The following is a 27,800-nucleotide window of genomic DNA, read 5'->3' as shown; positions in this document are numbered from 1 at the left end:
ACCGGTCTATAATTCCCGGAGAAGTCTCTGTTCCCCTTCTTAAACAATGGGACAACATTCGCTGTCCTCCAATCTTCCGGTACTATACCAGAGACCAACGATGACCTGAAGATCAGAGCGAGAGGCTCTGCAATCACCTCTCTAGCCTCCCACTGATAAGCACTGATGCCTCACAGCGCTAGGGACCCGGGTTCGATTCCTGGCTTGGGTCGCTGTCTGTGTGGAGTCTGCATGTTCTCTCCATGTCTGTGTGGATTTCCTCCAGTTGCTCAAGTTCCTCCCACCATCCGAAAGACGTGTTGGTTGGTTGCATCAGCCATGCCAAATTCTCCTTCAGTGTACCAAATGGGTGCTAGAGTGTGGCGACTCGGGGATTTTCACAGTAACTTGATTGCAGTGTTCATGTAAGCCTACTTGTGACGAATAAATCCCCTAATTTATTTCTCACATATTTAATTACACCTGCCACCTACTGGCCCAGTGATCTAAATCCTTTTGAGTCCTGTTCTTGCAAACTTGGAGATCATATGTGTTGCAGCTTCATCCAAGTTATTGTTTGATCAACCCTGGGATACTCTGCTGATAACTTAATTATTTCTTGAAAGGTTTTCCACATTCCTGTTTGCAATGTGATATAACATTTGGCAAAACAAGTGAAGAAGGCACTCTGGAGATCCATCCTCTACCATTCTGTATTAACTCAACATTATTGCAATTACACAGCTCTCCCTTGGAGCTTTCCTCTGCCTAGTTGGAAAAAAAATTAAGAGCTTCCATCTCACTGAGGAGGCTTCCACACAATGTACATCCAACAACCTGCTTTGAAAACTCTGCTCACATTTTGACAAACTGTAACAAATTCTACCATAGCAGTTGTTGATAATCCACAATATTCTAAAACAATCGACAACATTCTTTTAAAAAACTACATCTTTACCAGTAGCTAATTCGTTCTTCTTGGGCCATATCCTGTATGCAAAGTTTTCATTGAAATTCACCCAGTTGTATTTGAGATATAAAGGTACTGATCGGACCATGTATTTGGGACACTGTGCATCTGAAGTGTTCTGGATTAAACTTTCTAATGATTTTGATTCTTGTACGATTCATTTAAGAACATTTTTTTTAAGAATTGAGAAATGAGGACTAAAGACAAAAAAGGCTTTTATTTACTTTTTCTGTTTTATTTTTCCACTTTTTCACATCTCAACTGAGGAAAAGTCACATGCTGTACAGGAACAGGCTGCGGAAGTTGAACATTCAACCTCTGTCTTACCTCTTATATATGCAGCTTAAGTTGCTTCAAATATATGGGCCCTTTCAGGATCACATTTTATAATCTGTAGACCCACATGATATGCTGCAATGTAATGAAGCTCTTCTCCTCCACCCCATGAATCAATTCCTCTGTAATGTTTATGTTGTGAAACTTTTTCCTCCTCATTCATCTTCATCATTATCGCTTTCATTCTCTTCACTCTTATTCATCACCATGTCGCATTTTTCTCTATCTGTAGGCTGGAGGTGGACCGAAGCATAATTGTCAATATTCAGACAATCTTCAACAGCTTCCTCATCCAGCAACGTGGCTTCAGGAAGCTGTTCACATAAATCTGTAACATGTTTTTTTTCCTCAAACACATGGAAGCCACTAAAAATAGCCTCATTTTCACTGTTCCTAAACGTGCAACATGGTAACTGGCCACAGGCTGGGCCATCTATTTATCAAAATATGTCAAGTACAGTGACCCAAGTCTTCACAGCACTCCAAAGCACTTATTCCACGTTGAGTTATTTCTGGAATTCATTAAATCCCAAGCCTCTATTGAATGCAGTGAACATTCTGCGCATGAATCCAGGTATGTGCCACACTCTGGCACCTATTTGGATACACTGAGGGAGAATTTAGCATGGCTAACTCACCTAACCTTCACATCTTTGGATTGTGGGAGGAAACTAGAGCATCCGCAGGAAACCCACATAGACATAGGGAGAACATGCAAATTCCACACAGACAGTGACCCAAGCTAGGAATCAAACCCAGGCCCTTAGCATTGAGGCAGTGGTGCTAACCACTGTGCCACCATACCATCCCTTGTGCTTTTGGTCAGAGCAGGAATCATACCAAGCTGTGATACATCCGGAAAGAATGCTTTCTGTGATGCATCTGTAAAAATTAGTGAGAGTCGTAGCAGACAGCCCAAATTTCCTTCACTTCCTGAGAAAGTAGAGGTGTTGGTGGGCTATACTAACTATGTTGTCAGTGTGGAGGGACAGGAAGGTTGTTGGTGCTTTGGACACTTAGAAACTTGAAGCTCTCAACCATCTCAACCAAGAATGGTAGGAAGGACTATTACTTACGTGGCGAAAAACTGCAGCAGGCGACGGTGCAGAGGGACCTCGGGGTCCTTGTGCATGAGTCGCAAAAACCCAGCTTGCAGGTGCAGCAGGTGGTCAGGAAGGCGAATGGGATGCTGGCCTTCATAGCGAGGGGGATTGAATATAAAAGTAGGGAGGTCTTGCTGCAGCTGTATAGGGCATTGGTGAGGCCGCAGCTGGAGTACTGTGTGCAGTTTTGGGCGCCGCACCTGCGCAAGGATATTTTGGCCCTGGAGGGAGTGCAGAGGAGGTTTACTAGGCTGATACCGGAGTTGAGGGGATTGAGCTATGAGGAGAGGCTGAATAAACTAGGCTTGTACTCGTTGGAGTTTAGAAGAATGAGGGGAGATCTCATTGAGACGTATAAGATGATGAATGGGATGGATAGGATAGAGGTGGAGAGACTCTTCCCGCTCAAAAAAGACAGTAGGACTAGGGGGCACAGCCTCAAGATAAAGGGGAGGCGGTTTAGAACGGAGTTGAGGAAGAACTTCTTCACTCAAAGGGTGGTGAATCTCTGGAATTCTCTGCCCGTTGAAGTGGTGGAGGCTGCCTCGCTAAATATTTTTAAGAAGCGGGTTGATGGGTTCTTGATAAGAGAGGGGATTAAGGGTTATGGGGAGAGGGCGGGAAAGTGGAACTGAGCCACGACAGATCAGCCATGATCTTATTGAATGGCGGGGCAGGCTCGAAGGGCTAGATGGCCTACTCCTGCTCCTATTTCTTATGTTCTTATCTTCATCCATCATCCACTTCATCCCTGTTGATGTAGACAGGGGTATGTCCTCAACTATGCTTCCTAAAGGTGAAGACTATCTCCTTTGTTTCACGGACATTGAGGGAGAGATTATTGTTGTTGCACCAGTTCACCAGATTCTCTATCTCTTTCCTGTATTCTGGATCATCATTGTTTGAAATCCGACCCACCACAGTGGTGTCATCAGCAAACTTCAAACTGGAGTTGGAGCAGCATATTCCTGGTATATTGTTAACTGACAACAGGGACAAAAACACCACCAACCTTCAGTGGTGGAGGTAGTTAGAGGTAGTGAAGGATTGCAGTGAAGTACTATTTTGTTAGCATTAACTTGGCATGTGGCAACCTGGTTTCTAAAGACAGGATGAATAAGTAAACACTTGAAAAATAATTAGAAAATGCTGGAGAAAAAGAAAATTGAGATTTCAAGTCAATGATTAGGGCAAAGTAAGTAATTGGCTTTGAAATAAAATCTTGCCAATATTTTGTGGAACTAACTGATGGTCATGGTTTCTATTGTTTTGTGCTTAGGGAAAAATTGCAATGATGGAGATTGGGGTTCAGACTGAGCTGCTTCAAGAAGCCAAGGAGAGTATCGAGGCAGCAAAGAACTACAAGGATGAACTGGAACAGCGTTTACAAGGACTGAATCTGGCAAGAAAACAGGTTAGTTACTTTCACTGTTTTGGGAGGTGTTCTTTTATTAAGAAAGTACTTGCGTTTATCTAGCACCTTTCACATCCTCATGACATTCCAAAGCATTTTAAATCCACTGATTTTGTACTTAGAAATGCAGTCACTTGTGTTTTTTTTGAGTCAAATTTGCATACAGCAAGATCCATCAGTTGACAGTGAAGTAAATAGCTAGTTCATTTTTTGTTTAAGTTGGGAAATGAATGTCGCTATCATAGACAGCATTTGTTGCAAATCCCTGGCTGCCCCTTTAGCCACCTTCTTTTGAAACTGTTGTAGTCCGTGTGGTGAAACCATAAGAACATAAGAAATAGGAGCAGGAGTAGGCCATCTAGCCCTTCGAGCCTGCCCCGCCATTCAATAAGATCATGGCTGATCTGAAGTGGATCAGTTCCACTTTCCCGCTTTCTCCCCATAACCCTTAATTCCCTTGTCTGTCAAAAACCTATCTACCTGAGACTCAAATATATTTAGCGAGGTAGCCTCCACCACTTCAACGGGCAGAGAATTCCAGAGATTCACCACCCTTTGAGTGAAGAAGTTCCTCCTCAACTCCGTTCTAAACTGCAACCCCCCCCACCCCCCACTTATCTTGAGGCTGTGCCCTCTAGTCCTGTTATCCTTTCTGAGCAGGAAGAATCTCTCTACCTCTACCCTGTCCATCCCTTTCATTATCTTATACATCTCTATAAGATCCCCCCTCATCCTTCTAAACTCCGAGTACAGACCCAGTCTATTTAGTCTCTCTCCATAGTCCGACCCCCTCATCTCTGGTATCAGCCTAGTGAACCTCCTCTGCACTCCCTCCAAGGCCAAAATATCCTTGTTCAAGTGCGGCGACCAAAACTGCACGCAGTACTCCAGCTGTGGCCTCACCAGTGCCCTGTACAGTTGCAGCAAGACCTCCCCGCTTTTATATTCTATCCCCCTCGCTATAAAGGCCAGCTTTCCATTCGCCTTCTTGATCACCTGCTGCACCTGCAGACTGGGTTTTTGCGACTCATGCACAAGGACCCCCAGGTGCCTCTGCACTGTAGCATGCTGCAGCTTTTCGCCCTTTAAATAGTAATCCCTCCAACTATTATTTCTGCCAAAGTGGATAACCTCACAGTTGCTAACATTGTACTCCATCTGCCAGGTCCTCGCCCACTCGTTCAGCCTATCCAGATCCCTCTGCAGACTTTCCACACCCCCCCGCACAATTTGCTTTTCCACTCATCTTCGTGTCATCAGCAAATTTCGTCACCCTACACTCAGCCCCCTCCTCCATATCATCTATATAAATGGTAAAAAGCTGAGGCCCTAGCACCGATCCCTGTGGCACTCCGCTAGTCACCAACCGCCAATCAGAATAGCACCCATTGATACCAACTCTCTGCTTCCTATTAGACAACCAATCCTCTATCCACGCTAATATCTTACCCCCAACTCCATGCCCCCTAATCTTCTGAAGCAACCTTTTGTGAGGCACCTTAAGAACATAAGAACATAAGAAATAGGAGCAGGAGTAGGCCATCTGGCCCTTCGAGCCTGCCCCGCCATTCAATAAGATCATGGCTGATCTGTCGTGGCTCAGTTCCACTTTCCCGCCCTCTCCCCATAACCCTTAATCCCCTCTCTTATCAAAAACCCATCAACCCGCTTCTTAAAAATATTTAGCGAGGCAGCCTCCACCACTTCAACGGGCAGAGAATTCCAGAGATTCACCACCCTTTGAGTGAAGAAGTTCCTCCTCAACTCCGTTCTGAACCGCCCCCCCTTTATCTTGAGGCTGTGCCCCCTAGTCCTACTGTCTTTTTTGAGCGGGAAGAGTCTTTCCACCTCTATCCTATCCATCCCATTCATCATCTTATACGTCTCAATGAGATCTCCCCTCATTCTTCTAAACTCTAACGAGTACAAGCCTAGTTTATTCAGCCTCTCCTCATAGCTCAACCCCCTCAACTCCGGTATCAGCCTAGTAAACCTCCTCTGCACTCCCTCCAGGGCCAAAATATCCTTGCGCAGGTGCGGCGCCCAAAACTGCACACAGTACTCCAGCTGCGGCCTCACCAATGCCCTATACAGCTGCAGCAAGACCTCCCTACTTTTATATTCAATCCCCCTCGCTATGAAGGCCAGCATCCCATTCGCCTTCCTGACCACCTGCTGCACTTGCAGGCTGGGTTTTTGCGACTCATGCACAAGGACCCCGAGGTCCCTCTGCACCGTCGCCTGCTGCAGTTTTTCGCCACGTAAGTAATAGTCCTTCCTACCATTCTTCCTACCAAAGTGGACCACCTCACACTTGCCAACATTAAATTCCATTTGCCATTTCCTGGCCCATTCGCCCAGCCTATCTAGATCCTTCTGCAGACTCTCCACACCCTCCGCACAATTTGCCTTTCCCCCAATCTTGGTGTCATCAGCAAATTTCGACACCCTACACTCGGTTCCCTCCTCCAGATCATCTATATAAATGGTAAATAGCTGAGGCCCCAGCACCGACCCCTGGGGCACCCCACTAGTCACCAACCGCCAATCCGAATAGCACCCATTGACCCCCACTCTCTGCCTCCTATTTGACAACCAATCCTCTATCCACGCTAACACCCTACCCCCAACTCCATGTCCTCTGACCTTCTGCAGTAACCTCTTGTGAGGTACCTTATCAAACGCCTTCTGAAAATCCAGAAAGACCACATCCACCGGCTCTCCTCTATCCACCGCCCTAGACACATCCTCATAGAACTCCAGTAAATTTGTCAGACACGACTTCCCTTTAATGAAACCGTGTTGCGTCTGCCCTATCAAGCAATTCCCTTCAAGATGCCTCGCAATTTCCTCCTTAATGACGGATTCTAACATTTTACCTACCACAGACGTTAAACTAACCGGCCTGTAATTCCCCGCCTTTTGCCTGGCACCCTTCTTAAACAACGGCGTAACATTAGCCGTTTTCCAATCCTCCGGCACTTCCCCGGAATCCAGCGACGTCTGGAAAATAACCACCAAGGCATCCACTATCACCTCCGCCATTTCTTTCAGAACCCTCGGAACCTTATCAAACGCCTTTTGAAAATCGAGAAACACCACATCTGCCGGTTCCCCTCTGTCTACCGCACTAGTCACATCCTCATAGAAATCCAATAAATTCGTCAAACACGACTTCCCCTTAACGAATCCGTGCTGCGTCTGCTCTATCAAACCATTCCTTTCCAGATGCCTTGCTATTTCCTCTTTGATGACGGATTCAAGCATTTTTCCAACTACAGACATTAAACTAGCCGGCCTATAATTCCCTGCCTTTTGTCTGCTACCTTTTTTAAACCACTCATACGGTGCTGTTTGGTTGTTGAGTTCTGTGGTTTTGACCCAATAGCAGTGAAGGAACAGACCGTGTCCAAGTCAGGATGATGTGTGACTTGGAGAGGAACTGGGAGGTGATGCTCTTCCTTGGCATTTGTCTCCTTGCTTTCTAAGTAGCATAGGTTGGGTGGGAGGATTGGGGTAATTTGGTGGAATTTGTTGAGAAATGACTACTGGCCACAAAACTAGAGAACTCCTAATCACACTCAAAAGAGTACAATGGGATCATTTGTATTCACTTAAACAGAAGTGCCAGGTGTCTGTCCAACAGCCCATCCACAGGACAACACCTGTAGCACTCCCTCAATATTTCATTGAAATGTTGGCCTAGATGATGTGCTTCAACCACAATCTTCTAACTCGGAAGGTGAGTGATGTGAATGCCAAAGTTGAACCTAACAAAATTTAGGCTTTCTTAATTATTGTGTGATGCATTAGAGTGCTTTTTGAATTTGATGAGCAGAAGACATTATGTGATTATATTCAAATGGATTATCCCAGAATGTGTTGCTCACTTTGAAGCGATCTTATGTCTTCAAAGTTTATTTATTATTGTCACAAGTAGGCTTACATTAACACTGCAATGAAAATCCCCTAGTTGCCACACTCCGACACCTGTTCGGGAACGTTGAAGGAGAATTTAGCGTGGCCAATGCACCTAACCAGCACGTCTTTCAGACTGTGGGAGGAAACCGGAGCACCCGGAGGAACCCCACACAGACACAGGGAGAACGTGCAAACTCCATACAGACAAGCAACCCAAGCCGGGAACCGAACCCGGGTCTCTGACACTGTGAGGCAGCAGTGAAGACTGACACAAAGTACCTATTCCGTTCCTCTGCCATTTCTTTGTTTCCCATTATTACTTCTCCTGTGTCGTTTTCCAGCAGTCCAAAGAGCGCTCTCACCTCTCTCTTAGCCTTTATATATCTAAAAAAAACTCTCGCGATCTCCATTTATGTTCTTGGCTAGCTTAGTCTCACATTTCATCTTCTGTCCCTTTTGGTTTTTTTATTGTCTTTTGTTGGTCTTTAAAAGCTTCCCACTAATCTTTGCTACATTGTACGCTTTTACTGTTTTTTTACTGTCCCCCTGACTTCCCTTGTCAGCCAGGGTTGACTTGTCCTCCCCTTAGTATATTTCTTCTTCCTTGGGATGAAATTTTGCTGTGCCTCCCGAATTACTCCCAGAAACTCCTGCCATTGCTATTTCACCGCTGTTTTTCCTGCTGGACTCCTATTCCAATCAACTCTAGCCAGCTCCTCCATCATGCATCTGTAGTTAACCACATTCAACTGCAATACCATTAATTCTCATTCCAGTTTCTCCCCTTCAAACTGCAGGGTGAATTCTACCATGTTATAATCATTACCTCCTAAGGGTTCCTTCACCTTAACCTCCCTTATCAAGTCTGCCTCATTACACATCTCCAAATCCAGAATTGCCTGCTCCTTCGTGGGTTCTATCACAAGCTGCTCCAGAAAGCCATCTTGTAGACATTTCACAAATTCCTTTTGTTGGGGTCCACTGATTTTCCCAGTCCACCTGCAATTTGAAGTCCCCCATGATCTCTCTAACATTTCCTCTCTTACACACCTTTTCCATCTCCTGGTGTATTTTGTGCCCCGCATCCTGCCTTGGAGGAAAAACTCCCATCATGGCCATTCTACGCTTGTATGCGAAGGTAAAAAAATAGAAGTAGGAGTCAAGCCATTCGGCCCTTCGAGCCTGCTCCAACATTCGTTTTGATCATGGCCGGCCATTGAATTCAAATTCCTGAACCTGCCTTGCCCCTCACTTTTATTCACATTATACTGAATCTGCCATTTTTGGGACTCTCGATCCTGGCCACAAATAACAGGGTGTATTCCCCTGACTATACCATCCCCTATTACAACTACATTCCTCTTGTCTTCCCCCTCCACACCACCGGAATGACTCCCTGAACCACAGTGCTATGGTTAGGTTGCTCATCCTTCCTACAGTCCCTGCTCTCATCTTCACAGAAAGAAAGAATTTCAAACCTGTCAGACAAGCTCAAAGGTTGGCACTCCTTCAACGCTACCTCATGGATCCCTCTACCTGCCTTGCTCACAGTCCCTGGCCATATAAGTGCCCAGTAAAAACTAGGCCTGAATCTGCACTGCGCTAGATTTATTTGCTTACTGGTAACTGCACCCCCTGCCCTCCGGCTGATGCTATGGGGTTTCCCAGCTGCTGCTCCAAGGTGAGTGCCCTGTAAGACTCTATGGACCCAATTTTACCATTTTGATTCTAAGTGCTGAATCTAGGCGTAATTCAGATCCAGCTGGAAAATCTGTTCCCGGGCGCCCTCATATGCACTTAGCCTGAATTAAAAATTGCGAGCCTGAATTGCACTGTGGGAGGGGCTTATCACTGCTGCTCTGATCGGAGCTTCAAACAGCGCAAGCACGGGGTAAAAAAAATTTGAAAAACGCGCTCATTGCATTGTTCCTGGGCCACAAAAAGTGGATAAAGTGGCCCGGGAGCGAAAAATGGGAGCAATGGCCCCCACAGACATTGCCCCACACCCACAACATAATTTCCCTCTCATCCACCCTCACCCTGACTAATTGTGACACCCCCCCCCCCCCGATCGTGCTAATCGCCTCGCGCCTGATTTTACCAAGTTTTCAAGCCCAAAAATGGGCGTGATGCAATGGTAAAATCGGGCACTACGTTATGGTGGAAATCAAACTTTTAGCATCCACATGTGCACGGTTAAACATGGGAACCTGTGTTTCCCAATTCTCTCCAGATTTTCTGTCCATGTCACTGTTCTCTCTGGTGGTGAAGGTGGACTAAAAATCGCTCCAAAAAGATCTTTTGTGAGAGAGCAGTTCAGAGAAAGCGGCAGGTGTGCCTCAAAATGTTTTTGTAGTACAGAGGCGTGCTGTGACACTGAACCACGGTAGTAGTTGGCTAAAGTGAAAATAAATTCGTTTGAATATGAGTAAAGGTAGAAAGAGTTCGAATGGTGATCATTGTCCAAGAGAACGAACAATTAAATTTTCACACGGGCCCTTCAGGTTCGCTTCATCTGCTGAAGACATCTCTTCATGGTCCTTTAGTACAGTACTGAGGGAGTGTTGCATCATCGAAGATGTCATATTTTGGATAAGACCTTGCATCAAGGTCTTGCCTGTCCTTTAAAGTGGAGGTAAAAGATCGTTTGGCACTATTTTATTTGCTGGCCTAGACAGCAATGCCCACATCCTGTGAGTGAATTAAAAAGTAAGGATGCTGTCCTTGATGTTCTGGACCATATTCATCCCTTAACAAGACCATTAAAGACAGATTACCTGGTCACTTTCATGTAGCCATTTGAGGGAGCTAGCTGTGCACTAACTGGCTGCTGTGTTTCCTACATTGCCACGGTGACGACTTCTACATTAGTTACGTGCCTGAAAATTGCCTTGGGATTTCCTGAGGTTGTGAAAAGTGCCACATAAATGCAAGTGTTTGTGATAAGAAATCTGTGCTTACTTTTTCTCTTTTTTTGTTCCAGGTTTCAGATATTTGTTTATTTGCGTGGCACAAGGGTAACTGGCTTGAGAATTTTGTCAGCTAACACCAAATCTAGCTCTGATAGGACCCTTGGAACATGTCACCTCCCCAACTTGTGTAAATGAATGATGTGTATAATCCTAAAAGGGCTGTTGACAAAAACAATTTACGCTCGTACACTGTGATGAGAAATTCTCACAAGGGGATGAAATTAGGAAGTTGAAACTTATATGTTTTGAATTCAACGTTTCTCAAACAACTGCATTTGGAGGACATTTGATATACTGACACTCTGAACCTGATTAAACATGTCCTGTGAAGGGCTGTAGCTTGGATTTAACTGTCGTTTGCCCTTGGAGGGAGGGTGAGGGGGCAGAGTGAAATGCAGAAACAACTGGTTGTAAGGTTGGAGGAAAATATTTTTAGACTACAGCCAGGCAGAAGTGAGATCCGTGAACACTGTTGTAGTTTTTTCACACAACACGATTCTGTCTGGATTTCTAAAGTCCAAATTGAGGCAGAAGCAATACTTTATCTTTTCCATTCAACAGACATTCACAGCAGACAGACTGGTCAGTTGCTGTGGTAGAATTTGTTTACAGTGTGTTGTGGATATGATTCCATGGCTATTGGCAGTAAAGTGGCCATTCTTCATCAAAGATCTGATGTTGCCTCTCGTCAGGCTGCTCAACACACAAGGGACTTGACAGTTCAATCTTTTCTAAGCTTACAACTCCACACACTTGCTTCTAGCTGGGAAGAGTACTCAGAAATAGGAACTCTGGTTGATTGTCCCCACTCCTAATCTAGGTCATTAAGATGATTACAGCAGTCTCCCTGGCTGAGCAATCTCCACCGATTCAGTGCAGACCAGCGATTTGAATTTGGACCTCCCAAGTCTGAGTGGCTCAGCTGTTCATGCACTTTACACGAGTCTGAATTGGTCATTTAACTGTGAGAGGAAGGTGGTGAGAGTGAGATGGGGTAACCAATCTTTCTGAACTGTTCCATATCCATATGTTGTTATTGATGAATAAGTTACATATGATTGGAAATGCCTTTGAGTCAAGCAGAAGAGAATTGAACATGTGCACAATGCAGAATTTAAAGGTTGCTGCCACTTGCTCACTACTTTCCTTGATCTAGCTGTTTGCCTATTCAAGGAGGGAGGGAAAAACAAGAACCTATAGGCCAGTGAGCTTGATGTCTGTCATGGGGAAGATATTAGAATCACGGAGGTCATAGCTGGGCATTTGGAGGAATGCAAAGTATTTGGAAAGAGTCAGTCTGGTTTTGTGAAAGATAAACCAATTTATTGGAGCTCTTTCAAGGAGTAACATGCACTATGAGTAAAGGGGAGTCTGTGGATATGCTGTACTTGAATTTTCAAAATGCATTTGATAAGGTGCAACATCAGTCATTGCAGAAAGTAAAAGCTCATAGTATCAGGGTAACGTATTAGCAAGAAAGAAGATTGGTTGGTTGGTAGAAAACAGAGAGTATTCATAAATGGGTCTTTGTCTGATGTTCTGGGTGTCAGGTGCAGCAGTCAGCTAGATACAAAGTTCCCTCTCCCTCGCCTCAGCTATGTGCCCAGCTGGGGAGGAATGTGTCCTACTGCACCAATATTTAATTTTTTTACAGTGTCGTACACTAAGCCATCCTGAGTGAAATGGCCACGTTCAGGGCTGTGCACCTTGTGTTTAGCAAATTCTGTGCCATGTCCCTGGGCATAAAAATGCCAGGGTACAAGAAGGTGAAGACTTGCAGGTTGAGTGTACAGTCACTGATATTCAGAGGTCATAGTCTGCTGATGTAAACTGGCACAGCAGAATAAACAGTCAGCTTTTTGATTTAATAATATTTGATGTGCACATTGCGTTCAGCACTGATTACTTGGGTGCATGCTTGCAAAGTTAGTTTGACTTCTATTTATTTATAGGAGCTGATTGTTAAAACCTTTGTGCACCTGAAAGCATAGACAGCCTGCCGCAGCCTTTGTTTAACTGTCTCGCTGTTCTGCTTTAGCACAAAGCACTAAGTGAAATGGGGCTGGCTCAGTGGGCAGGTTGTTTGCTGAGCTTGGCTCCAAACCCCAGAGGGGAAGGTGTAGCTACTTCTCACTTCATCACACCCTCAGAAATTGGTTGCTGTCCATTCCTCCTTGAGGATGTTAAGGATGAACCATGTATTGTGGGACTGGAGATGTATGGTGACCAGACCAGAAGGGGGAGGCAGATTCTCTTCCCTGAAAGATAGTAATGAGCCAGTTAGGTTTCTTAATCTGCCAGCCCCTGAATTAATCACCGGCTTGAATGAATGAAGTAGGAATTCAAGCACTGGGTTCCTAGACCAGTACTGTAACCGCTCGCAAAATAGAATGGGGAGCACTGTTTCCTTGCATTATTTGAACTCTATAAAGTGAAAAGTTTATTTATTAGTCACTAACACTGCAATGAAGTTACTGTGAAAATCCCCTAGTTGCCACACTCCGGCGCCTGTTCAGGTACACTAAGGGAGAATTTAGCACGGCCAATGCACCTAACCAGCACGTCTTTCGGACTGTGGGAGCAAACCAGAACACCAAGGAAACCCATGCAGACATGGGGAGAGCAGAGAGCATTCATAAATGGGTCTTTGTCTGGTGTTCTGGGTGTCAGGTGCAGCACGTGACCCAAGCCAGGAGTTGAACCCTAATCCCTAGCTAACCGCTAGGCCATAGTGCCACCCCAAGGACCACTGTAACCTGAACAAATTCAAAAGCTTAGAAAGATTGCTCTCAGATTCAGACTGTGCACAGTTCAAATACTTTCTGTATTTGATTTTTTTTATTCAGCCTTTTTTGTTGATAAAAGTTTTTTTTTCAGATACCATTGTGTTGATGATGAGTGATGCTTGAGATAGAAATATGATGTGTTTAAACCCCAGATAAGGGTTATGCACCCAATGTTGTTTCCTATGTGACTGGCAGCACAGGGTAAAATTTGAATGGACACGCAAGTTGCCGTAAAGCAACACAGATAGTGGAATTCACCTTAAAAGGAAAGATAAGCACTGTGAAATGAAACTACTTCCTGTTTTTTCTGTAACTGTCTACAGGAGAAATCGGCAGTCAAGATAACGATGCAAAAGACTTTGTGGCTTCATTGCATCATATCCTATCGCAAATATGTTGAAATTTGAAACTCTCACACATCAATCCAAGTGCTTGTTGAGTGGATGCAGCAAGCTGGTGACTCTAAGGAGATGCAACTGCTTTCATTTTCTTCCAGGAATATTGGGAGAGTTGGGGTCCTGTTCTGATTGCTCACATTTCCCAAACCTTTTGTCTCTCCATGGAATTCCTGACTCATGCTGTGGACAGTGTCATGATTACTGGCAAGCAGGGAGGGAGGGATGCACAAAACAGTGCAGCCCACGCCCAAAGCAATGTGGCAAATACATAGTAGATCAGGCAGCACCTGTTGATGCTGTGAGTTGTGTTCTAATGTGGAAGTTAGTTTTGGATGGTGCCCCCACAGCCCACAGAAAATTGCTGTACTAAAGTAAAGTTTATTAGTTACAAGTAGGCTTACATTAACACTGCAATCAAGTTACTGTGAAAATCCCCTAGTCGCCACACTACACCACCTGTTCGGATACACTGAGGGAGAATTTAGCATGGCCAATCCACCTAACCCGCACATCTTGAGTGTGGGAGGAAAACCGGAGTACCCAGAGGAAACCCACGCAGACATGGGGTGAGCGTGCAAACTCCACACAGACGATGACCCAAGCCTGGATCGAACCAGAGTCCTGGGGCTGAGAGGCAGCAGTGCTAACCACTGTCACCGTACAAAACACCTTGCCTATATGTCTGTCTTTAATCCAGGCAGTGATCGTGGGGAAACAAATAATGGAAACACCATGATGCAAGTGTGTTGTCAGAAAGCGTATTGTTAGTCAATGCTGGAATGGAACATAAACTAATCCCAAAGTGTCTAACCCACTATGCAATCTACTTTCCATATATAATAGTTACAGGCTGCTCTCTGTCTTCACTTCATTGAGTTTTCTTCTCTGAACAGATTACTGGAAGTTCTGTACAGACACGTGATGTTCTGAAGCATCACTTTAATGAGCTAAAAGCCAAGCTGACGAAGCTACTGGATGAACGGTTAGTATTATTGCTCCAGGAAGTGGACAAGATTGAGCAGGAGAGCATCAAACCGCTCGACGACTGCCAGAAGCTAATCGAGCATGGCGTGAATGTGGCTGCTGAGCTGCTGAGAGAAGGTAAGACCAACAGTGTCTGACTGCCTAGCGTGTTAGCGTGGATAGAGGATTGGCTGTCAAATAGGAGGCAGAGAGTGGGGGTCAATGGGTGCTATTCGGATTGGAGGTTGGTGACTAGTGGAGTGCCCCTGGGGTCGGTGCTGGGGCCTCAGCTATTCACCATTTATATAGATGATCTGGAGGAGGGAACCGAGTGTATGGTGTCGAAATTTGCTGATGACACCAAGATTGGTGGAACGGCAAATTGTGCAGAGGGTGTGGAGAGTCTGCAGAAGGATCTAGATAGGCTGGGCGAATGGGCCAGGAACTGGCAAATGGAATTTAATGTTGGCAAATGTGAGGTTGTCCACTTTGGTAGGAATAATGGTAGGAAGGACTATTACTTGCGAGGCAAAAAACTGCAGCACGCGACGGTGCAAAGGGACCTTGGGGTCCTTGTGCATGAGTCGCAAAAACCCAGCCTGCAGGTGCAGCAGGTGTTCAGGAAGGCGAATGGGATGCTGGCCTTCATAGCGAGGGGGATTGAATATAAAAGTAGGGAGGTCTTGCTGCAACTGTAGAGGGCACTGGTGAGGCCGCAGCTGGAGTACTGTGTGCAGTTTTGGTCGCCGCACTTACGCAAGGTTATTTTGGCCTTGGAGGGAGTGCAGAGGAGGTTCACTAGGCTGATACCGGAGTTGAGGGGGTTGAGCTATGAGGAGAGGCTGAATAAACTAGGCTTGTACTCGTTAGAGTTTAGAAGAATGAGGGGAGATCTCATTGAGATGTATAAGATGTTGAATGGGATGGATAGCATAGAGGTGGAGAGGCTCTTCCCGCTCAGAAAGGACAGTAGGACTAGAGGGCACAGCCTCAGGATAAAGGGAGGGGGTGCGGTTTAGAATGGAGTTGAGGAGGAACTTCTTCACTCAAAGGGTGGTGAATCTCTGGAATTCTCTGCCCGTTGAAGTGGTGGAGGCTGCCTCGTTCAATATTTTTAAGACGCGGGTTGATAGGTTTTTGATAGGCAAGGGGATTAAGGGTTATGGGGAGAGGGCGGGAATGTGGAACTGAGCCACGACAGATCAGCCATGATCTTATTGAATGGCGGGGCAGGCTCAAGGGGCTAGATGGCCTACTCCTGCTCCTATTTCTTATGTTCTTATGTTCTAACTACAATACCGGTGTCAGCCGTGGATTAATGGGTAGCACTCCTGTCTCTGAGTCAGATCATAGATTCAAGTTCCCCACTCCAGAAACATCAGTATAAAATCCAGACTGACACCCAGTAAGGGAGTACTAATGTCAGAGGGCAGAACACTGGGAGTGCTACACTGTCAGATGTGCTGTATTTTGGATGAATGTTGAACCAAGATACCTGCCCTCTTGGGTAGAGGTAAAAGATTCTATGGCACCCAATCAAAGAAAAGCAGGGATTTCCCCTGGTGAACTGGAAAATACCTCGCCTTCAACCTACAGCTCCCCTTCTTAAAAAAAAAACCACCTCGTCTCTTATTGCGTTACTGTTTGTGGGAGTTTGCTGGGTTTCCCACATTAGAACAGAGACTGCAATTCAAAAATTTTAAAGCACTTTGAGACATCCCAACCTGTGAATGGTGCTACGTATGAATAGACGGCATGGTGGCACAGTAGTTGGCACTACTGCCTCAGAGTCCCAGGGATCCAGACTCAGTTCCTGCCTTGGGTCACCGTCTGTGCAAAGTCTGCACGTTATCCCCATGTCTGCGTGGGTTTCCTCCTACACTCTCAAAGATGTGCAGGTTGGGTGGATTGGCAATGCTAAATTGCCTCTTAGTTTTCAAAGATGTGCAGGTCAGGTGGATTAGCCATGGTAAATCTGCAGGTTTACAGGGATAAGGAGGGGGGATGCTCTTTCAGAGCATCGTGGCAGATTTGATGCACCAAATGGCCTCTCCCTGCACTGTAGGGGTTCTGTGGTTAGGCTGTGAGAGAGGCTGTTTGTGAGCAGATGTTAGTCACCAAGCTGCTTAGGACTGTCACAGCGCAAGAGGTTCAGATTGTGTCAGGTATTCAGTGGGAGAACTGCTGGCAAGGCAGAAAGTGTTAGTGTGGACAGCTGACCACACAGTATCGATGAATCTCAAAGTGGGTATTCTGCACAATCCAAACTCCAAACCAGGGCTACAGAGTCACAACTCTGTGCAAAATATTAGTTCCAAGAAGATTCCCAGTAATCTTTATAATGAAATGAGAGGGATCTGAGCGTGCAGGTCTACAGTTTCTTAAATGTGACAATACAGGTGGCCAAAGTGATTAAGAAAGCATATGGCATGTTTGCCTTCATTGGCCGGGGCATTGAGTACAAGAGTTGGCAAATCATGTTGCAGCTATATAAAACCTTGGTTAGGCTGCATTTGGAATATTGCGAGCAGTTCTGATCACCACACTACCAGAAAGAGGCTTTGGAGAGAGTGCAAAAGAGATTCACCAGGATGTTGCCTGGTCTCAAGGGTGTTGGCTATGAGGAGAGGTTGAATAAACTAGAATTGTTTCCATTGGAAAGATGGAAGCTGAGGGGAGACCTGATAGAGGTTTACAAAATTATGAGAGGAATAGACAGGGTAGATAGTCAGAAGCTTTTTCCCAGGGTGGAAGTGTCAATTACAAGGGGACACAGGTTCAAGGTGAGAAGGGAAAAGTTTAAGGGAGATGTGCAGGAGAAGTTTTTCCTGCAGAGAGTGATGGAGCCTAGAACATGCTGCCAGAGGAGGTGGTGGAAGCAGGCACATTAAAAACATTTTGGGTATGTGAATAAGGAGGGAATGGAGGGATATGCATGGAGAAAGGACAGATGAGTTTTTAGTTAGAGCAACATGATCAGTACAGGTTTTGAGGGCTGAAAGGCCTGTTCCTGTGCTGTACTTTCTTTGTTCTTTGAAAGCTTTAAAAGATGCAATAAATTCAATTATTCTATGCTGCAATTACAATGTAAGAACATAAGAACATGAGAAATAGGAGCAGGAGTAGGCCATCTAGCCCCTTGAGCCTGCCCCGCCATTCAATAAGATCATGGCTGATCTGTCGTGGATCAGTTCCACTTTCCCGCTTTCTCCCCATAACCCTTAATTCCCTTGTCTGTCAAAAACCTATCTATCCACGACTCAAATACATTTAGCGAGGTAGCCTCCACCACTTCAACGGGCAGAGAATTCCAGAGATTCACCACCCTTTGAGTGAAGAAGTTCCTCCTCAACTCCGATCTAAACTGCTCCCCCCTTATCTTGAGGCTGTGCCCTCCAGTCCTGCTATCCTTTCTAAGCGGGAAGAATCTCTCTACCTCTACCCTATCCATCCCTTTCATTATCTTATACATCTCTATAAGATCCCCCCTCATCCTTCTAAACTCCAACGAGTACAGACCCAGTCTATTTAGTCTCTCTTCATAGTCCAACCCCCTCATCTCCGGTATCAGCCTAGTGAACCTCCTCTGCACTCCCTCCAAGTCCAAAATATCCTTGCGCAAGTGCGGTGACCAAAACCGCGCACAGTGCTCCAGCTGCGGCCTCACCAGTACCCTGTACAGTTGCAGCAAGACCTCCCTGCTTTTATATTCTATCCCCCTCGCTATAAAGGCTAGCATTCCATTTGCCTTCTTGATCATGTAATTCTATGTAATGACCACATGGAGCACAAGAGAGCTTGCTCATGTTTGGGTAACTAGAATGATATGGCAATAAGGTGAGATAAAGTGAAAGGTGGTTTGTGTAAAACATAAACACTGCCTGAGCCAGTTAGGTTAAATTATCTCTTTCTCTGCTATAATTTCTAATTAGTTTAGTTAAACACTCATTTTGAAAATTAGACATTTTATGGTGGGTATGGAATGGCAAGAAATCATGGGATAAAGGACTCGCTGTGCGGATGCTGCTTAGCTGACAGTCTTTAACAATTTTATAGGAGAGGTTGCTGTGCTCTGTGGAACGGCAGAGGAAGAGAAACTCAGAAACTTCACAAAAAAAGCTCTGCAAATCCAACTTGACAGGTCAGTGTTTTTTCTGTTTGATCAAATTATTTCTTGCTTTTCCTCCATTTTATGTGTGAGCACGGAGTATATAGATATTATCCAAGGATCCAGGCTGACACTCTCAGTACAGCGCTGAGGGAGTGCTGTACTGCCAGGACGTGTTGGATGCAGTGTTACACAGTGGATTTGTCTATCTTCGGGTGGACATATAGAACCATGCTCTTGTGCTCTCTCTCTCTCAGAGAAGCTTGAATAAGACAAGGCTGAAAGGCGATTGGGTAGACATGTTCCAAACAAGGAGGACTCTGGACATATATTCCCATTGACAGTGGGGTCTAAAACAAGCATGCTTAGCAAAAGAAGCAGAGGTGACTTGAGGAAAAGCTTTTGCACAGTGAGTGGTTCGAATGTGGACTGCATTGCTTCAAAACTATACAAGACATTGGTGAGGCTGCACCTGGAGTATTGTGCACAATTTTGGCCCCCTTATTTAAGCAAAGATGTAGTGGCATTGGAGGCAGTTCAGAGGAGGTTCACTAGATTAATTCCAGAGATGTGGGTTTGTCATGTAAAGAGAGATTGAACAGTTTAGGCCCATATTCTCTGGAATTTAGAAGAATGAGGGGAGATCAGATTGAGGTATACAAGATAATAAAAGGTATGGATAAAGTAGACGTGGAGCGGATGCTCCCTCTTCTTTTGGGACATTCTAAGATGAGAGGTCATAGTCTTAAAATAAGAGGTAGCAAATTTAAAACAGAATTGAGGAAAAACTACTCACAAAGCGCTGTGAATCTGTGGAATTCACTACCCCAAAGTGCAGTAGATGCTGGGACAGTGAGTAAATTTGAAGAGTGAGACAGATTTTTAATTGGTAATGGGTTGAAGGGTTATGATGAGAAGGCAGGAAAATGGGAACGAGGAGCACATCAGCCATGATCGAAAGGCAGAGTGGACATAATGGGCCGAATGGCCCAATTCTACTTCTATATCTTATGAACCTCTGAAACGGCAATGGAGACTGATTCAATTATAACCTTCAAAAATGAATTGAGAAAGCGTCAGCGACTGGGAAGGTCGATCTTGCAGAGAGCCAGGATAGGCTGAATGAGCCAAAGTACCGCCATCTGTGCTGAAACCATTCTATTACTTTATAAGATTCTATGATTCTGTCTGGAGTTCAGTGATGCTCTGTTAGTATGCACAAGCACATGTATCAGTAAGTCAATCTCTCCTCACCATCTCTCCCTCCCTACCTATTATTCATGCAAAGGAGGAGGTGTCAATGTTAATGCCATCATTTATTCCCATCCCTAATTTTCCAATTTGTTAACCGAGTGGCTTGCTAGATCACTTCAGATGGCACTGAAGAGGAACTGATTTACTGTGCAGAGGAGGTTTACAAGAATATTGCCAGAGCAAGAAAAGTGTAGTTATGAAGAGAGACTGGATAGCTTGGGGTTATTTTCCTTGGAACAAAGAAGGCTGAGTGGTGATGTGACAGAGGTGTACAAAATTATGAGGGGGAGACAAAGAGTGGATAGAATAAAATTGTTTTCCTTAGTGGAGAATTCTCTAATCGAGGACATAGATTCAAGATAAATGACAGTTGGTGGTGTAGCGGGGACATGAGGAAGAACTTTGTTTGCAGAGAGTGGTGGGTGTCTGGGACTCGCTGCCTGAGTTGGTGGTGGAGGCAGATAACCTAAACTATACTAAAAAGTACTTGGATCTGCACCTTGAGTGCTGAAAGCGACAGGGCTATGGGCCAGATGCAAGAGGTTGGGATTAGAAAGGGCACCTGGGTGTCCTTGGGCTGGTACGGACCAAATGGACTGAATGACCACCTGTGCTGTAACTTTTCTATGGTTCTACAGTTCTACGTGGGTCAAATGCAGCCCACAGCAGGTGAGAACGGCATTTCTACTTCCCTGAAGGACATTGATGTTTTTACCAGCGAGGTTTTTACAACAATCTCTGTTTCATTGCTGCAGTTACTATTGTCAGTATTTTATTTCTGATTTATTTATTTGCTGAATCTAGATTCCCCAGGCTTTGTGGTGGGATTTGAACCAGTGTTTCCAGATCGTTAATCCAGCCTGTGGATTACTGGTCCAGCATCATAACCACTGTTCCTTTCATCTTGCGACTTTGATGTTTTGGAAAACTGTTGAATTTGAGACTAAGGTGACTCAGGTGGTCTGTGGACAGTTGGAGAGCTGGAAATACTGGAGTGGTTCATACAGAAGAATATGCATTAGCGTGCAAGCATCTTTTGTATTCTGAAATCCTGCTGTGTTTACTGAAATGTCTCTTTTTCTCTCCTCGGGTTTGTTTTGAATCCAGTTTGCCGGAGGTCCCCTCACTGGCGGAAGTGCCGTGTTTATCAGCTCAGTTAGAGGAAAATTTGCTCAGTTTTGTCAAGGATCGAATCTTTAGCTACGGAGCGATTGCTTCTCATCCTCCAGTCCAGATCGAAGAACTGACTGAAAGGCCCGGAGGAATTCTCGTGCGATGGTGTATGGTGAGCAAATCTCTGAAATGCAAATCTTGAACATAGCTGCTCAAGTGGAGACACTTCTTCCTTTTCTCTCCTCTCTTCCCCGCACTCTGCCCATCTGTATCAGGAAGAGGTCATGGAAAAAGAAAGTTTGTGGAGAAGTGTTTCATTCACATGAAAAGGGGCTGTCACTTTAGACTGGTTTCAGAGCTAACTTTGGCTCAGTGACTTTATGGGAAAAGCTGCTATAGGAACCAGAGCAGGCCATGTGGCCCTTAGAGTCTGTTTGCCCATGAAATTAGGCACAGCAGGCAGGTGGTGGACATGTGTTCCTGCCCCATTGGCCGTTCTAATGTCCGTCTTCCCAGGCAGTTGAGGAGCCTGATGCCCTGGGTGGAAGTCTGGTGAATATGTCAATCGGGACAATATGACTTCATTTGGACCCCAATGCAGTTTTAGCAGGACATGAAGCAGCATAAAACCTGCCGGGTTCAGAATCTTAAAACACCTACAGTGCAGAAGAAGGCCATTCAGTGCACCAACCACAATCCTACCCAGGCCCTACCCCCATAACTCCATATCTAGCCCCCTGACACCAAGGAGCAACTTAGCATGGCCAATCCACCAAACTGCACATTGTTGGACTGTGGGAGGAAATCGAAGTACTCGGAGGAAACCCACGCAGACATGGGAAGAATTTGCAAACTCCACACAGACACTGACCCAAGCCAGGATTTGAATCCAGGTCGTTGGTGCTGTGAGGCAGCAGTGCTAACCACTGTGCCACGATGCAGCCGTGGTGTTTTGTCAGTCTTCCTTAGGGACGGGACAAGCTGAGTACATGGACCATCTGCACTGCTGCTTGCTTGAGACCCACAGAGCGGGATAATATTCTGATTGCAGAGGGTTAGTTAGTCAGTCCATTGAAGGCAAAGCTCTCAGGATTTTCCTCCTGTTTAACTGGGTTTGAGAGGTGTTGCACAGTGTAGCTGGCACATTGTACCCTGTCCTAACTCTCACTTCTTGGACAATGAATGGTAGTAAAGATTTTGACTGATATCCTCTCACTGTGAATTATTTTTTTCTCTTCCCCAGTCCCCCCACCCCCCAAAAAAACGTTCCTGAACATGTTGAGTTGCTTCCTTGAATGATGCAAGTCTGTTATTCACTTTCCAACTTAAACGTTTCTAAAAGATTTAATAGAGGTGCTCAAAATTCAGGCATTTTCATGGAATAAAAGAAGTTGTTTCTCCTGATGGAGGAGCAGTGCTCCTAAAGCTTGTGATACCAAATAAATCTGTTGGACTTTAACCTGGTGTTGTGAAATTTCTTACTATTTCTCCTGGACAGGAAACACAGATTTATGGTAATTGGCTAAAGACCTGAATTGTTTTCACAGTGAGTTGTGAGCTGCCTTAAAAGGGCAGTGCAAGCGGTTTTAGTAACTTTACAAAGAATTGAATAGAATTATAGAATCCCTACAGTACAGAAGGAAGCCATTCACTCATCAAGTCTGCACCTACCCAGGCCCTATTCCTGCAACCCCACATGTTTACCCTGCAAATCCCCCTGACACTAGGGTCAATTTAGCATGGCCAATCCACTTAACTTGCACATCTTTGGACTGTGGGAGAAAACTGGAGCACCCGGAGAAAACTGGAGCACCCGGAGGAAACTCAAGCAAACGCAGGGAGAACATGCAAACTCCACACAGACAGTGACCTGAGGCTGGAATTGAACCCAGATCCCTGGCGTTCTGAAGCAGCACTGTGCCATTAATAGAGACTGGAAGAATATAAAAAATGTAGAGCTATGGGGAAAGAGCAGTTGGTTGTGGGCGGCAGGATGAGGTGAGAAGAGACAAATTGGACCACGGGCCACATGGTTCCATGATTCTAATATCGGAAACGTGACAGTTCTGTCTGTGCATTTCTGATAGTGACCACCAGAGGGAACAGCCGAGCTTTATTGGACACTGGAAATAAGCTTCAGGTCTGCTGTGTTGGCCAATTCAGTTCAGATTCCTATCTGAGTTTAAAATGGTCCAGACTTGATGTTCACAGCTTTAGATCTGACTGAATCTCAAGTATTAATAACACTCAAATTTTTCAGTCCCCCCTCTTCACTCAAAATTGTTCACATTCCACTGTCCAAACTCAGGCAGTGTCAGTCAGTAAAGATGGAGTAATGGGTCATTGGGACTTGAATTGGATTTGATTTGATTTATTATTGCCACATGTATTAGTATACAATGAAAAGTATTGTTTCTTGTGCTATACAAAGCATACCGTTTGTAGTGAAGGAAATGAGAGAGAGAGAGAGAGCGCAGAATGTAATGTTACAGTCATAGCTGTTGTGTAGGGAAAGATCAACTTAATAGGAGGTAAGTCCTGATGGCAGCAGGGAAGAATTAGAACATTGTTAAAAGTTTAAGAGCTACAGTGAAGTTTTAGAAGCATAGAACGAGATAAAAGATATAATTAGAAGGTATGCTGGACACGGCTTGCGAGAAGTCGTGGCCTTCCCTGGTCTCTGTGACTCATTTAGGTGCAATTACTCACCACAGGGCCTTGTTGAAATGTAAATGATGCGGACTGATCTCTTATGTTTTGTTGTTAGGATGATGAAGACTTTGTGGCGCAGGAATATCGGTTACAGTTCTGTAAAAGCACCTCTTGCCAATTTGACGACGTCTACATTGGTCCTGATACTGAGTTTGTGGTTTTGCACATTGACCCGAATGTTGCCTACACGTTCCGTGTGTGCGCGCGGAGAGAAGGACGCCTGGAGTGGAGTCCTTGGAGTATTCCACAGAGCGGGTACACCACTCTGACTGCACACGGTCAGTTAGTCCATTAACAGCAATACTCTCAGGATTTCTCCGTTTGCTCGTTCTCTCCCCATCCAGAGACCTCTCTTGTCTCACTTCTTTCTGCTGTGCTCGCTTGGTCTCTTTTCCTCCTCTTGGTTTATTTTCCCTTCCTTCATCTCTCTGTCTTTTCCCTCCCTCCCACTCTCAATGTTGCCCCCCTCCAGACACACTCAAGATCTGCAGCACTAAAGCCCAGTTGTATTAACGGATAAGACCCAGGCTGACATCATTAAATCAGCACTGATTAAATTTAAAACATAGAAAATAGGAGAAGGCCATTCGGCCCTTTGAACCTGCTCTGCCATTCAACATGATCATGGTTGATCAGCCATCTCAGTGACCTGTTCCCACCTTCCCCCCCATATCCTTTGATCCCCTTCACCCCAAGTGAATCATAGAATTATAGAATCTACAGTGCAGGAGGCCAGTCAGCCCATTGAATCTGCACCGACCACAATCCCACACAGGCCCTATCCCCATAACCCCATGCATTTTACCCCAGCTAGTCCCCCTGGCAATTTATCATGGCCAGTTCACCTAACCCGCACATCTTTGGACTGTGGAAGGAAACTGGACCACGTGGAGGAAACCCACGCAGACGCAGGGAGAATGTGCAAACTCTACATAAATAGTGACCCAAGCTGGGAATCAAACCCAGCTCCTTGGTGCTGTGAGGCAGCAGTGCTAACCACAAAGCCATTGTGCTGCCCTCTGTGCTGTATCTGACTTCTTTTTGGAAAACATGCAATGTTTTTGCTTCAGTTACTTTCTGTGGTAGTGAATTCCACAGGCTGACCGCCCTCTGGGTGAAGAAATTTCTCCGCATCTCCGTCCTAAATGGTCTACCCTGTATCCTCACTCTGTGACCCTTGGTTCTGGACTCCCCCACTATCAAGAACATCCTTCCTGCATCCACCCTGTCTAATCATGTTAGAATTTTATAGATTTCAATGAGATCTTCCCTCAGTCTATTAAACCCCAGCAATTTAATCCTAACCGACCCAATCTCTCCTTGTACATCAATCCCACTAACTTTCTAGTCTCTGGTATCCAGAATATGACTTGGCCTTTATAGATTTGATATCTAAACAGGACGCACATTGTTTTTGACAAAGTGAGGAGTTCCATATTGCTGTAATGTGAGGAATCCCTAACTAAGAGAGTGGACTGAAACTTAAATAGACAGAACTGAGCAGTTATCCATATGAATCTGTGTTGAATCTTGTTCACAGAGTGGATCACAGGTTGCGAAGGGTTCAGTCTCAGCAGTCGGAGAGACATGGCACTCAGGAATGATTCTCCTTCGTCCGGTGTGTTATACTCCAAGGAACCCACTTACACCAGTGGACAGACGCTGACATTTCGGTAAGTGCTTTACTGCTGCCATTATTATTGTTTCCCAAACTCTCCAACAGAAAGTGTAACTGGCTGTAGGGTTGAGACTGTAAACTCCAACTTAGTTCACCACCTTCAGCCGTCTGAGAGTTTAGATTGGAGGCTTTGGATGGTGCGTGATTATTGTGGGAAACAGATTCCTTAGAGAGACTGGCAGCAAATCACAAGAGCTGCTTACTGTGTTCACCTCATTACAGAAAGGATGTGGAAGCCATTGAAAGGGTGCAGAGGAGATTTACAAGATGTTGCCTGGATTGGGTGGCATGCCTTATGAGGATAAGTTGAGAGAGTTTGGTCTTTTCTCCTTGGAGAGACGAAGGATGAGGGGTGACCTGATAGAGGTGTATAAGATGGTGAGAGGTATTGATCAAGTGGATCCTCAGAGGTTTTTCTCTAGGGCTGAAATGGTTGCCATAAGAGGACACAGGTTTAAGGTGCTGGGGAGTAGGTACAGGGGAGATGTCAGGGGTAAGTTTTTCACTCAGACGGTGGTGGCTGCGTGGAATCGGCTGCCGGCAGTGGTGGTGGAGGTGGATTCAATAGGATTTTTTAAGACACTTTTGGATAAGTACATGGAACTTAGTAAGATAGAGGGTTATAGGTATACCTAGTAGGTAGGGACATGTTCAGCACAACTTGTGGGCCAAAGGGCCTGTTTGTGCTGTAGTTTTTCTATGTTTCTAGATGTTTGGCTGAGAAAAAGGTCGAGGCAAATGAGAGTGGTTAGTGCTCTTAGAGCTTCTACAGTTTTGAACAGACCAATGAACTTCTTATCAATATACCCAAAGAACCATAGAAAAATCACAGCACAAAAGGAGGCCATTCAGCCCATCTTGTCCATGCCAGCCAGAGGGCACTGATTTTTAATTTCTAATTCTTTATTTATTCGTTCATGGGGTGACCAGGACAGGTTGTTAGTGATTTGGGCACTTAAAATTTTCAAGCTCTCGACCATTTCTACTTCATCCATTGATGTAGACAGGTCTTGTTCTCCACTATGCTTCCTGAAGTTGATGACAATTTCCTTCGTTTTGGGGCAGTCCCTCATTGCCCTTGAACTGTGAGGCTTGCTAGGTCATTTCAGAGAGCAGTCAAGAGTCAGCCGCACTGCTGTGGCTCTGGTGTCACAAGTAGGCCAGACCAGGGTAAGGACTGTAAATTTCCTTCCCTAAAGGACATTAGTGATCCAGATGGATTTTTCCGACAATTGACAATGGTTTCATGGTCATCAGTAGATTCTTAATTCCAGAATTTTAAAATTTAAATTCAAATTCCACCATCTGCTGTGGCGGGATTCAAACCAGGTTCCCAGAACATTATCTGAGTTTCTGGATTAATAGCCTAGCGATAATGTCCCTAGGCCACTGCCTCCCTCCTAAGGCAGAAAATGGTTCCAGGGCAGAAAGATGAGTCTAGCTTGGCTTGTTCTCACTGAACTGCTGCTGTTCAGTGTTCATTCCTGAGTGCCATATCTCTCTGACTGCTGAGGCTGAACCTTTCACGATCTGTGATCCACTCTGTGAAAGCCTTAATGACTATTGCCCAATGGCTCTGACATCTATCAGTATGAAGTGCTTTGAAAGGTTAGTCATGGTACAAATCAATTCCAGCCTCCCAGATTGCCTGGATCCATTACAGTTCACCTACCACCACAACAGGTCTACAGCAGATGCCATCTCCCTGGCCCTACACTGAATCATGGAACACCTAGACAACAAAAACACTTACGTCAGATTCTTATTTATTGAATACAGCTCAGCCTTCAACACCATTATTCCGACAAAATTCATCTCCAAACTCCGTGGCCCAGGGCTCGGCTCCTCCCTCTGGAACTGGATCCTGAACTTTCAAACTCTCAATCAGTAAGGATACATCTGCCACAATCATCCTCAACACTGGTGCCCCACAAGACTGTGTTCTCAGCCTCTTACTATACTTCTTATACACCTATGACTGTGTGGCCAAGTTCCCCTCCAACTCGATTTTCAAGTTTGCTGATGACACCACCGTGGGTCAGATCTCAAACAATGACGAGAATTGAGATACAGAATCTGGTGAACTGGTGCGG

At 45.1% G+C, this 27,800-nt stretch overlaps 1 protein-coding gene across 3 annotated transcripts in view; it reads left to right on the top strand.

Annotated features, from left to right (window-relative positions):
* The window catches only part of crlf3 (cytokine receptor-like factor 3), a 62,599-nt gene that overhangs the window by 25,583 nt on the left and 9,216 nt on the right, over positions 1 to 27,800 (top strand). For all 3 annotated transcript variants that reach the window (XM_080209304.1, XM_080209305.1, XM_080209307.1), the window contains exons 2-7: positions 3,668 to 3,802; positions 14,773 to 14,980; positions 18,899 to 18,983; positions 21,312 to 21,489; positions 24,085 to 24,307; positions 25,570 to 25,702. In XM_080209304.1, coding sequence (XP_080065430.1) covers positions 3,680 to 3,802; positions 14,773 to 14,980; positions 18,899 to 18,983; positions 21,312 to 21,489; positions 24,085 to 24,307; positions 25,570 to 25,702 — 950 coding nt within the window. In that variant the 5' untranslated portion in view covers positions 3,668 to 3,679. The remainder of the gene's footprint in view (positions 1 to 3,667; positions 3,803 to 14,772; positions 14,981 to 18,898; positions 18,984 to 21,311; positions 21,490 to 24,084; positions 24,308 to 25,569; positions 25,703 to 27,800) is intronic.

Source organism: Carcharhinus amblyrhynchos, chromosome 21 (assembly GCF_965287045.1).
Source record: "Carcharhinus amblyrhynchos chromosome 21, sCarAmb.v2.hapA, whole genome shotgun sequence".
Taxonomy (NCBI): domain Eukaryota; kingdom Metazoa; phylum Chordata; class Chondrichthyes; order Carcharhiniformes; family Carcharhinidae; genus Carcharhinus; species Carcharhinus amblyrhynchos.
The sequence above is the reverse complement of the archived record's forward strand: the minus strand, read 5'-3'. Positions and strand labels throughout refer to the sequence as shown.